At 40.1% G+C, this 13,551-nt stretch overlaps 1 protein-coding gene across 1 annotated transcript in view; it reads left to right on the top strand.

Annotated features, from left to right (window-relative positions):
• The window catches only part of LOC112103401 (contactin-6-like), a 131,687-nt gene that overhangs the window by 106,820 nt on the left and 11,316 nt on the right, over window positions 1–13,551 (top strand). The window contains exons 12-17 of the mRNA XM_024195170.1: window positions 648–806; window positions 898–1,047; window positions 6,640–6,710; window positions 9,646–9,880; window positions 10,554–10,669; window positions 12,164–12,350. Coding sequence (XP_024050938.1) covers window positions 648–806; window positions 898–1,047; window positions 6,640–6,710; window positions 9,646–9,880; window positions 10,554–10,669; window positions 12,164–12,350 — 918 coding nt within the window. The remainder of the gene's footprint in view (window positions 1–647; window positions 807–897; window positions 1,048–6,639; window positions 6,711–9,645; window positions 9,881–10,553; window positions 10,670–12,163; window positions 12,351–13,551) is intronic.

Here is a 13,551-nt window from a genome sequence, read left to right on the forward strand (position 1 = left end):
TCTCCCCTGCCCCCCCCCCCCGTGCCCCCCGCCCAGGTGTACCCAGGTTATTCTTCACGTTGGTGCAAAGAGGCAATGTCATGATCCTGCCTTCCCTCCTCCCCCCTTTAGAGTTCTTAGGATGGAACATTCTGTGCATTCTACTGGCTGCCGAGATGCCGAATACAGGGATACAATTAAGAATCTAAGAAGATGCTCTACAATAGATGTTGAAGCTCAATTATGCATCCATTTCAAACTTTAGGAAAAGTCAAATTCTACTAGATATAAGGCTCCATCCAGACCCTAATCTCCCATTAACTTCAGTGGGAATTTTGGATATTCAGAGAATGTGAGGTCCAAAATGTTATTTTACATAGTCATATAATAAAGCTCTTTCAACTGAGTTCTGTTTCCTTCATGCTAACAATAGAGATATGTTCAATATCTTGTTTTCAATACCCCAGGAATGTCATTTTTTTAAGCATTTAATGAAGACATGAAATCTTAAGAGCTAGATTATGTAACTCTTACTCATGTAGGTGAGCCCTTATTTCCATGAGACAGGCCCACTGACTTCAGTGAGTGAATATGGGTTGCACAATCCCATCCAACAATGAATTCACTATCCTAGGCATCGGTTACCCTAAAATATATGTTTCCATAAGGCCCTCCAGGTCCCCCACAAGATGTTAGAGTCGAACACATTTCTAGCACTACTGCCCTGCTATGCTGGAGACCAGGAACAGATAATAATAGTCCAGTCCAGATCTATGGTGTTCAGACAAGGACTCCTTTTTCAGTTGGATGGCAGGCAGTTTCAACCGGTAAGCAATTTGAAATTTCTGGTTCACTTTCATGCATGTCACAAGACTTACTCCAAAGGTGCATTTTCACTCACATGCCTTTTGTATTTAGTTCCTGAAGTTCTCAATGGCAGAACCTATTCAGCAACAGTGACTGGTTTAAACCCTTGGATTGAATATGAATTCCGTGTGGTTGCTGGCAATAACATCGGGATTGGGGAGCCAAGCAGACCATCAGAGCTGCTAAGAACGAAAGCATCAAGTAAGTCTTCCTGATTTATTCCAATGATTTTAGAAACCTCCTAGCCACTACTCTGTTCTATTTAAAAATGAAATTACATCAGGCTATGGGACTGCTCCAAAGCCCACAGAAATCAATGAGGATTTTGCATTGACATCAATGAGCCACGGTCCATGCCCTGTGTACATTCGATTTGTGGAAGCATCTTTCAGTTCATAATACGCTAATTCAGTCTTAATGACACTCCAGTGATCTCAATGGAGATGGTTTTTCTTACACCAGGTCTGAGTTTGGCCATACTGTTATAACAAAATATGAATTCTATTGTTTAAACACTAATCACAGATCTTGTTTTCTGCCTGTTATAATGGTGTGCACATGCCAGCCACAGAGCAAAGTATCAGCATGGAATGGTTAATGTCATCTTCCTGAGTAGAGTCCCTAACAACATTTTACATCTCCATTCAAAATTTGTCTGAGAGTTCAGCCACCAGTATCTGGGCGTAGCTGAAGGAAGTAACTTAGAACTTCATCCAAAGACCACTGAAGCCAATAGGATTGTATCCAATGATTTCAGTGGCCAAAAGATCAGGTCCTTTGCTACAAAGTCAGCCTAGCCCATACACATTTCTCTAACCACCTCCTCCTTCAGCTCTTTTACCTACTTCCTGAGGGACTTTACCAACAAACACCTCTTATATTGGTTGGTTCCTCCCTGCCTGGCTTTTGTCTGTGGGACCATGCAGGCCGCATTCCCTTCAAGTCAAGACTAGAGCCTGAGCAGAAGCCTCCAGGGTCAGGACGCCTATCTGGTGTGTGCCCCCATAGGTGCACACAGAGGAAAAGCTAGCAGTAGTGTTGGTGATATGCCATTTTCCCCCCATTGTGGGGTCTTCCTTGTAGAGTACCTACAAGTTAGGGAAAGGATTATTTTTTAAAACCTACCTTCCTCAACTGACAAACTCCCTTAGGCTCCCATCTGCCTTCATCTTACCAACTACTTGAAGAATGTCTACACTGCAACTAAAGGCCTATGGCCAGCTGATGTGGAGCTTGGGCGAAGGGACTGTTTAAATGTGGTGTAGACATTTGGTCTTGGGCTGGAGCCCAAGCTCTGGGACCCTACCCCCTTTCAGGGTGCCAGAGCTCAGGCTCCAGCCCCAAACCAAATGTATACACTGCAGTGAAATTGCCCCTTAGCTCAAGCCCCACAAGCCTAAGTCAGCTGATACAGACCAGTCTCAGGTGTCTAATTGTACTGTAGACATACCCTGGTACATACTTCTGAAAGTGTGGGCCCCATACACAACAGGAATGAGTGACTCAACCTGTCTCACTCAGCTGCCTCTAATTACTGGTCTATTCAAATAAAAACTGCACTGCTCTGACTTCTAAAAGCCCTGCCAGAAAGCTGGTGCTAACTCACCTAACTTCAAGGCAATCTAGCCGAGACAGTCCTCAACCACATCTAGATTTCAAAACACAGAAACCAGTCCAGAATCCCACCAAACTCAATGGCAAGTTCCCAGTACAAAAAAAGCTCCTCTTCCCCCCACAGTTAATCAATAATAATAAGTCAGAAGTGCACCAGAGAAAGTCACCCACTGCCTAACTCCCTTAGTCTCCCAGCTGCCTTCATTTTACCACCCACTGGGAGACTATGTGCTTTTTAAAGACTGGGACCCAACACAGCTGGAATGGGTGACTCACCCCTTCTCATTCAGGTGGTAGTGATGAATAGAGTGAAGATACAGGCCAGCTTTTCTTAAGAGCAAGTGGGGAGTATGAGAGGAATTGTGATTTACTAAAACTGCTGCTGGGACAGTACAGCTATGTTTCAGAGTAGCAGCCGTGTTAGTCTGTATCCGCAAAAAGAACAGGAGTACTTGTGGCACCTTAGAGACTAACAAATTTATTAGAGCATAAGCTTTCGTGGGCTACAACCCACTTCTTCGGATGCATATAGAGTGAAACATTGAGGAGATATATATACACACATACAGAGAGCATGAACAGGTGGGAGTTGTCTTACCAACTCTGAGAGGCCAATTAAGTAAGAGAAAAAAAACTTTTGAAGTGATAATCAAGATAGCCCAGTACAGACAGTTTGATAAGAAGCAAGTGTGAGAATACTTACAAGGGGAGATAGATTCAATGTTTGTAATGGCTCAGCCATTCCCAATCCCTGTTTAACCCTGAGTTGATTGTGTCTAGTTTGCATATCAATTCCAGCTCAGCAGTCTCTCTTTGGAGTCTGTTTTTGAAGTTTTTCTGTTTTAAGATAGCCACCCGCAGGTCTGTCATAGAATGGCCAGACAGGTTAAAGTGTTCTCCCACTGGTTTTTGAGTATTATGATTCCTGATGTCAGATTTGTGTCCATTAATTCTTTTGCGTAGAGACTGTCCGGTTTGGCCAATGTACATGGCAGAGGGGCATTGCTGGCACATGATGGCATATATCACATTGGTAGATGTGCAGGTGAACGAGCCCCTGATGGTATGGCTGATGTGATTAGGCCCTATGATGATGTAACCTTTAACCTGTCTGGCCATTCTATGACAGACCTGCGGGTGGCTATCTTAAAACAGAAAAACTTCAAAAACAGACTCCAACGAGAGACTGCTGAGCTGGAATTGATATGCAAACTAGACACAATCAACTCAGGGTTAAACAGGGATTGGGAATGGCTGAGCCATTAGAAACATTGAATCTATCTCCCCTTGTAAGTACTCTCACACTTGCTTCTTATCAAACTGTCTGTACTGGGCTATCTTGATTATCACTTCAAAAGTTTTTTTTCTCTTACTTAATTGGCCTCTCAGAGTTGGTAAGACAACTCCCACCTGTTCATGCTCTCTGTATGTGTGTATATATATCTCCTCAATGTTTCACTCTATATGCATCCGAAGAAGTGGGTTGTAGCCCACGAAAGCTTATGCTCTAATAAGTTTGTTAGTCTCTAAGGTGCCACAAGTACTCCTGTTCTTTTTACAGCTATGTGTCATCCTTCACATAGGACTGAGCATGAAAGTTCAGTAGAGCCCAGGGGGAGTTCTAATTCCCCACCAACCTAGAGTGATACGAATGCCAAAATATCTTCTCAGGATGAGGTTTCAGAAGTACCTATTGGAGTCAGGGACTTTTGATTCCCTCCCTTAATTAGCAATGCTGCGGTTTACATGATGCTTCAGTGAGAACTAGTATGTGGGAATTCAAGATTCCTTCCATCAGGAAAAGCTTTCAGTAGCTCTGCTAGGGGGCTGCACAAGACTAAATGTGAAGAGATGGCACTTGCACAGCAAAAACAAACAAACAAACACCCAGCAACAAGAAGACAGCTTAAAATAGGGAGCTGGGGAGGAATCGAAATAAGAGAAAACAACTTTCTCAAAATGCATTCACTAGGGCCTGACCCAATGCCCATGGAAGTCAGTGCAAAGACTCCCCTCAATTCTATTGGACTTTGGGTCAGGTCCTACTGCCTTAAACACTTTATTGCTGTAAAACATTCTGGCTGCTGTATATGCAGCCTGAATACAACTGCTGTGTAGCGAGATATACTAGACACAGCCTAGCATTCTTTTCTTAACAGAATATGAATTCACAGCGAGAACACAGCAGTGGCAGCAGAAGACTAGCAGTGAAAGGGTAAATTGGAAATGCCCTGTTGTAACAGCTATTTTGCCAGCTAAAACCTGATTGAGCATTAGTAGATTTGTGGATGCAAATGAGCCACTGCTCATTTCATTAAAATGCAGCTGAGAATTAATTGAGCCGCCGTTGGTGCACTCAACCGTAAATTTTCATCTGTTTCTCAACTATGACCCAGTTGAGGCTCTGTTGAGCAGTAGTATAAATTTTTCCCCGTGCAAATGTAGTAAAGACTGAACTCATTTAACACATGTGCTAATTGAGCATCAACTGGTTCATGGAACAGTGGAGTGCTAGTTGAGTCTGGCTTGAAAGTCTTTTTCTTCATTTACTTCTTTAGATTAATCCCCCTCCTTCCCATCTTAAACTCCTTAACTATGAAGCACACAGTGACGTTGGATATGAGTGATAAAATTTACCCACCAAAAGATCATAGTTTACTGTCATAAAATTTCTAAAAATGGAAAAACAAAGCAAAACAAATGGTCTGCACCCAGTCCTCTGAAATGTTGTTCAGAAGACATGACCTTGAGGCTAAACTTGGGTTATAGAATATGTTCTCTTGGAGAGAGACTATGATTTATATACAATATTTCTAGAGAGGATGAAGCCTCACAAAGGTTTAGAACTGTACTGGAGTCCTGTAATTAGTGTATGGTCATGTATCTGGTTAATGACAACACAAAGCGCATCAACATATATGGCTGCTATCTTCCTGATATTGAGTAGTAGCTTATTTATGTCATTAGTCCCATAGAATATTGACAAGAAAAAAAAGGGACTTCTCAAGGTAAAGGTGACAGAATTTGGTCCATAAGGTCAGATTCCTCTACCTCTACTCTGGCTTAATATCAACTTAGTCCAGAAATTGTTCCACTGAAGTCAAAGGGTGTTATTTTATGGTGTGCCTCTGAGAGCACAAAACTTGCAGCTCAGAAGGTTTTAAGCCACCTTTGTTCACTCTCAGACCTGGCCTGCTCGAGGTGCATGGAAGGCCCAATAATTTATAACCCTACCCTTTCCATCTCTGACATATCCTTCTGGCCCACATCACACATCTGACACAGACTCTGCTCTACATCACGCCTTGCAGTGGAGGCCTTGTTAGGCAGCATAAACTGCCTTGAGCAATGCTACTAATGAAGGGAATGCTCTTTTGGTTAGCTCCAGCATTCCAACTTAGGGCCACAGTGGAGGTGAGAATCCTTCTCAGTGGTGCTACTTGTGGGGTGCTATTCAATCTGAGTAATGCTGTCAGAACCTGGCACATTGTGAGGTTCACAGAAAGGATTAAAAACAGTTTCCTTCTGCTGGGAACTTATTGCAAGAGGCAGGGAATTTCCTTGGCTTTCTTGCCTCCCTTCCCCAGCCCTCACTTGGGAGTGATATGAAGTATGCTCCTCAACTTGAATCACCATTGCATTATGTTAGTTGGACACCGGAACTATAGTGTCATGGTGAATCAGGCCCCCATATTTATGCACCATTGGCCTCTTCTGATTGCTTGTTAAAAAACAAGCACAAACGTGGTGGGATTTTTTTTGTGTTGAGTTTCTTAAGAAAAACGAAAACCTATATTTAATTAAAAATATATATTTCTCCAGCAACATGTTTACCGCACAAATGTATAATTAGCCAGAAAATCAATAGTATAGCAGCTACAGCCTGAATGGAACATTTGCAATTAGTTGATGCATATTAGTGTCAGATACTTGATGTTACTAGGTTCTTTAATTTTTTGAACCAGGATGCCCATCTGTGCCCTCAGTCTTAGAAAACTGAAAATGTGTAAATATAATTTAAAACTCATTTAAAGTATACTGTTGTACCACAGAGTCCATGTATTACATTTTGAAAAGCGGAATTGCTGTATATAAAAACAGCTAAAATGTGAGCCTGCAATCATGCATTTGACAACAGCTGCTGTGAATCGCAAGTCACAAATGCCCTTTGTTCTTTAGTTCCTCTAGTGGCACCAACAAATGTGAGCGGAGGTGGAGGGAGTCGCTCTGAGCTTGTCATCACATGGGAGGTAACTTTTAAATCGATTGATCTAAATAGTTTTCTAAAAGAATATGGATGAAATCCTAGGTCCCTTGAAGCCAATGGGAGTTTTGTCATTGATTTAAATTGAGCCAGGACTTCACCCTCTGCCTGGCAAAGAAATACTCGGAAGATACAGATCAGGTTTTCTTTGTCATAAATAATTTATAGAACTGAACAGTTTGAGAGGCATACTCTAAATATATTTAGAACACGTCTATAACCCTGTTATCTCTATTATACAGAAAATTGCTTAACACGCTAATCTGCTTGGCCATTTTCTGCATTAAACATTTTTAACATTTTTGTTTGCATGTTGTTTATTCTTGAATACTATGCTGACAAGGCATATCCTATCATGTATTAAAAGAGATGAGGTTTTCAATGCATACACTTAGTATTAGAGAATTAAAAACCAATCACACATCCAAAGGAAATCTCTTGCTTAAAATATACAAGCCACAAGATACAGTCTGGATTAAAACTCCAGTCACCACTCCTAGAATCAGTGATAGACACCTAAAGCACTTCCTTCCCTTCAGTTTTTTTGTTACTGATCAGAAATGTGGCTTGGATTTTCTGAGCCAATTAGGGGATTTAGACACACAACTCACACTGAAATTAATGGGAGTTAAACTGTTAAATATTTTAGTTGTCTTAGAAAATGTCAACCTGTATCTAGATATATGAAAAGGAGGATTCAACCCAGATTGGAGGGTGGAGACCAGGCAAGTAGGCCACACCCTTTCCTGTGCAGGATAGAACTGGGGAGAGTGAGTATATATGTCATTCTACAAGATGAAACATGTTTTAAGGGGAAAGACTCCCATTTATTTTAATGGACAGGCTCCTCAATTCACAGTGCTCCCTCTCTAAGTGGTCGAACTTCCTCCATGGTTCAGGATGATGAGGGAGCATGATCTGATTCTGCCCCTCTGTTTGCCCCTTGAGTTTGCTTCCCTTTGTAAAGAGTGGAGAGTCCTGAACTCATAGATAGAGTGTAATTCTAGAGAAGATTAAGGACAATTAAATGGTGCAATTTCCAGAATTAGTGGCCACAACTAATCTAAATTCACCTGTGTTTGATCATATGTTAAACTGACATTTCACTCAGCCTCCTTAGATCAACTCTTCTTCTGTTACACAGTGTCAAGAAATAAGTGGCAGCTCTTGATTTCCATGGCCTTGAGAGATGACACTGCCGTTATTTTCTTCCCTCCATGGAAAGAATCTAAGAGCAAATGGTGATTTCAGTAACATATTTTACAGTTTCTTACTGAGAAAATAGGAATCTTGGAGTCAGAGTTTAAATTGCACAATGGGCTTTTTGTTTCTTATAGTGCTCCAAAGGTGTTTCTCTTCTTGTATATCAGGCACCCTGTGTACCCATGTCACTTCAATGATGATTTTCTTATTTTTCAATATACTATTTTCTCCACTTTTTAGTTTCCTCTCCTCTGTTCATCCATCATGAAAAAAGAAAACAGCAACAACCCCAAAACACCCACATCAAATTATCCCTGTTTTGAAATCTAACATATTGGACTCTACAATCTGTCCTGAGGAGCAGCCCTGGGAGACACTTATTATACCAGGCTAACAAAACAGAACACAACTCTTCTGCTTACCGTGATGAACTGACTAACCACCCTGATTAAAGCCGAGGTCACAAAAGCCTCAAAACAAATTAAATGCTCTAGCAAATAGCTTAAACTCTGACATCTCCTCCTCCCCCCCCCACACACACCATAATCTATCACAGTTAACTCTTGCAATCCTGAGTACAAAATAGAAGGGGAAGCTATACTGTGGAGGGTTTTGAGGATTAATGTTTGTAAAGCACTTCAAAGATGGTAAGCTCAATATAGATGCTAATCTTTTCTATTTCATGTCTTCCTTGCCATTGGGCTCAGGAGGATTAAGGAGAATAGGCTAAAATATGATTCTTAGGAAACTTGTTATGCTCTTCTAGCTTTTTTCCCCATCCTTTTTACAATATTGATGATGGTCATGGTGATTCCAACACACAGTAGATCTTTGAACTGTAAGCTAAGGCTCACTGAAGGTTCTGCTGTTCTTCCTGCCCTTGTCTATACCTCCAGATTTTCTACCACTTTTGCATGGCTGCTTTTCAGTGCATCTTTGTTTGATGTGAATATTTGCAGGTGTGCTATATTGCTAAGGAATACATCCTGTATATCTTGTATCCTGCAGCACTGATCCTTTCACTTTCTTGTTCAAAATATTACACAGATGTTCTCTCTCCTTGAGATGCCAATATGGCAGTATTTTTTTTTCTCAGAAAAAAAGGGCAAACTGGATACAGCGCTGATGAAAGTGCCCGCTTGGTATGAGTCATTGATAGATACCTTGAGAGGAGATTTCATTAATAGAAACATTAATTTTGCCATGTAGACTTTCAATAATATTTCTATGCAAGACAAACTTAAATAAGGACATTTTTTATGCACTTGGGATTGCACTCATCTAAAAATTGAAATAAAAGTGGTGTGCTTATAAGTATGCAATTAACCTACACTTACATATATACATTTGCTCTTTTCCAAATTCTTTTTTCCTTATAAATCATCCAAAATTAGCATTTCAGTCCCTGTGGGGGGAAAAGATTCAGATACATCCTGAGTTGAGTGAAATGCTTTTAATTTTAAAAAACTTCACACTTGCAAGAGCATGCCTTTAATGGGACTGATCAAATCTTTTGTTTCTAAATGGATTGCCTCAGTAGATATATTGTTTTGATTTTTATTTCAATATTAAATTGACTGATGGAGCAAACATTATTATCTTCTCTAAGGCACAGTCAACCAAATCAATACAACTGAAATATACTGATAGAATGAAGATTCAATTAAAACGATATATACTTTCAAATTCTTATTGATTGATTTCCTCTACATCTACAGTCAGTTCCTGAAGAATTACAAAATGGGAAAGGTTTTGGCTACATCATTATGTTTCGGCCTCTTGGTTCAACAAGCTGGACGAAGGCAGTAGTGGCTTCAGTAGAAGCATCGAAGTATGTCTACAGAAATGAAAGTATTACACCTCTCTCCCCTTTTGAAGTTAAAGTGGGTGTCTACAATAATGAAGGAGAAGGGACTCTGAGCTCCATATCTATTGTCTACTCGGGAGAAGATGGTAAGCAGTATTTATTATTATTATTTATTATTTTATTTATTATTTATTTGTGTTCTATTAGCATTTGTAGACCCCCGGACATGATCAGGGCTACATCGTGCTAGGCACTGTTCAGATATTCTAAGAAACACTCCATGCCCCAAAGAGATTACAATCTAAATGCACAAGACAGGCAAAATGTGGTAGAAGAGGAAAAAATATTACCTGCATTGTATAGGTAGGGGATGGAGGTGAAGAGAGCTCAGGGCCAGATTTTCAAAACCACTCCGCATCTAGCAGCCCCCATTGAGTGGATTCAGGAGAAGGCTAGAAGAGACTACTTATTGCCAGATTTATCTAAAGAGTTTGGCATCCAAAATGTCAAACTCTTTTGTAAATGTGGCCACTTATTTTTGGTGCTTAAATTGGAGCTGAGCTTTTCTGAAAATCTGACTCGAGCTATAGGTGCTGAGCATTTTTGAAAATCATGCCCTGACTTAGTCAAGGTCACACATGCTGTCTGTGCAAAACCAGGAACTGAAACCAAATTTCCTGAGTCACAGACTAGTGCCTTAACCATAATACCTTTTACTCCTTTTAGTTCTTGCACTTTTGATGTTTAACTTTTAATCAAATGATATGTTCTGTAAATTGCATTTATTACAGACATGCATTTTCTTTCTTATGATTCTAGAGCCACAGATTGCACCAATGGGGGTTTCTGTGCAGAGCTTTTCAGCTTCTGAAGTTGAAGTATCTTGGAATGCTATTGCATGGAACAGGCATACAGGAAGGGTACTGGGCTATGAGGTGATGCACAAAAAATTAATTACATATTTTGTTGAAAGATGTTAATTTCAGACTTCACTGCAATCATATCTCTTCCGAAAGCCATGCATATTCTAGCTTGCCTTCCATTACAGTGAGTTAATGGATAAGAGACCTTCACCCAACTCTCATTAGCAACATTTCACCCGAAATAATCACAAGTATTTACAGTGCAGTACTGCAGTTCTGTCTATGCCTTCCTATAATGTACTAAAGTAAATTAAACCTTCACTAACAGCACTTAGGTCTACTCTTTTGCATTGAGTACTATAAGAGGACTTGCATTGTATTCTAAAAACCATAACTATCTATCCATCTATTCATGTTCTTATAGCATAACCATCACTATAGTATCTGAGCAACATCAGGCACTTGATGGCACTGAGACATATAGATGAGCTAGAGCAAGTATTTTAACATTGGGTCACCAGTACAAATCCATTTGAAATTGGGAGTAACTGAAAGTTGTTACCATCAAAAGACTGTTCTGTAGCTTATATGAAATACATTGGTATTCTCAGTCCACCTTCTAGTGAATAACTGTCCATGTCATAAAAAATAACCGCTTACAATAACAGCACGTTTCTCCCTATTTCACACACTGATTGGAAGTCTCTAGCACTGAAATGGTCGTGAAGACTTCATCCAAACTCCACCTTGATGTACACCACATGCAACCCCATTGATATCAATGGGTTTTCATGGGATGTAAATTGGGATTGATCCCAAGAATTGATCCCAAGAGGTGGTGCCTTCAGGACAGAGTGAAGGCACACTGGTGAAGGGTGGGGGAAAGTTTTTTACATTACCATTATTTGTGCTCTATATGTTCTATGAATATACTAACACTGAAATATTATTTGAGGTTCCAATGCTGTAAATCCAACCCATTTCACATGCACTATGAAAAAAAACCCCCACTTCTCTAGATAAAATAAGCCTAGAATAAATCAAATGCAGACAACAGAAATATTTAAAATTCTATTGTCCTATCATTATGAACATACATATCAAACAAAGGGGCAGGGGTGTAGAGTATGCAAGCCCTACTAAATTAAACATCCATTAGAGCAAGAGAAAGGTCTAAGTAAATAGTTGCTATTGTATCAAAACTCATAATTAAAACTCTCCTTGATGGCTGATATAAGTGTCTCATTGTGTCTTTTTAAGTCTTTTTCAAATATGCTCAAATTATAAAATCAGACAAGCCTTTAAAATTTCTTACCTTATCAAGGTTTCCCTTTTGGACATCTATAAAGCTAGGGATTTCTCATTTGCTTTTCTAATTTGTATTCAGAGTCTGAAATTTTATTTCTTCACTATAAATATTCATGGTTAATTTTATTTCCTGACAGTTTCAATTACAAAACATGCTGTCTTTCTTGAAACCTTAGTTGTTGGCTTGTCTCGTTTCCAATCAAGACTGTAATTGGTGGGAAAACAATGAACTGCCTGTTCTTTGCTCTTAATATTCAGGTTTTATACTGGACAGATGATTCCAAGGAAACTGCAGCTGGTAAAGTTAGAGTCAGTGGAAATGTAACAGCAAAAAACATCACAGGACTAAAGGCCAACACAATATATTTTGCAACAGTAAGAGCTTACAATACAGCTGGGACAGGCCCATCCAGCACTCCAGTCAACATCACTACTAAGAAGTCACGTAAGTATTAAATTTCATATGCAATAAGTTATACAAAAGCAGAACAAATGCCTAACCTTATATCAACGTATCACAGTGCATCTTTGTTTTATATGGTGATGTTAATAAATGGATCCCAAATAGCTTGACAGTATTAAACAGTGCATTTAAAAATAAAATAAACTAATTTATCTCTCCTTCTGCTGTTAAGAGGCAGAGTGGTCAACATTAAAAAGTCAACATTTACCAACAGTTTCCTCCCCTGTGATATCTGAGATGCCCATTCAGTAAATAAGCAAAGGGAAGTCCTGGGGTGAAATCCTGGCCACAATAGATATGTCTGCGCTACAACTAGACACCTGTGGCTGGCCTGTGCCAGCTGACTCGGGGTAAGGGGCTCGGGCTAAGGGTCTGTTTAATTGCGGTGTAGATATTTGGACTCCGGCTGCAGCTTGAGCTCTGGGACCCTCCCACCTTTCATGGTTCTAGAGCCCAGCGCCAGGCTGAGCCCGAATGTCTACACCAGAATTAAACAGACCCTTAGATCAAGCCCAAGTCAGCTGAAAATGGCCAGTCGCGAACAGTATAGAGTCATCTAATTATGTCAATGGCAAAACTCCCATGGATTTCAATAGGACCATGATTTCACCCCTGCAGGTTATTTTATCTGTTCTATTCTACCTTTAGGTGATTCCCCCAGTAATTCTCCATTTTTTAGAACATAAAATATCTATGGCATTTCAGAACTGAAATTCCGCACAGTTCAAGGGGATTTGGTTCTGTATGTTTTAGGTCTATCTTTAGTATTTATTATGACTGACAGGAAAAAGATTAAGCACTTGTAACTATGTTCACTAGGGGGGAGGGATAGCTCAGTGGTTTGAGCATTGGCCTGCTAAACCCAGCTTTGTGAGTTTAATCCTTGAGGGGCCACTTAGGGATCTGGGGCAAAATCAGTGCTGGTCCTACTAGTGAAGGCAGGGGGCTGGACTTGATGACCTTCCAGTTCTATGCGATAGGTATATATCTCCATATATTATTATGCTGCCATGTGGCAACCATTGATAAACATTTACTTTTGAATAGCCATGATGTGCTGCATTGCTGCATGTTTTCATATGCGATTTCAACAGAGATGGCGCGTCAATAAAGAAAAGCTGTTCCAAATGGCAAACAACAATATTGGGAACCAGGAATATGAGTTTGGGGTGGGTTCTTTTGT

The sequence above is a fragment of the Terrapene carolina genome, unplaced genomic scaffold (genome assembly GCF_002925995.2).
Source record: "Terrapene carolina triunguis isolate 2854851 unplaced genomic scaffold, T_m_triunguis-2.0 Scaffold89, whole genome shotgun sequence".
In the NCBI taxonomy this organism is placed as follows: domain Eukaryota; kingdom Metazoa; phylum Chordata; order Testudines; family Emydidae; genus Terrapene; species Terrapene triunguis.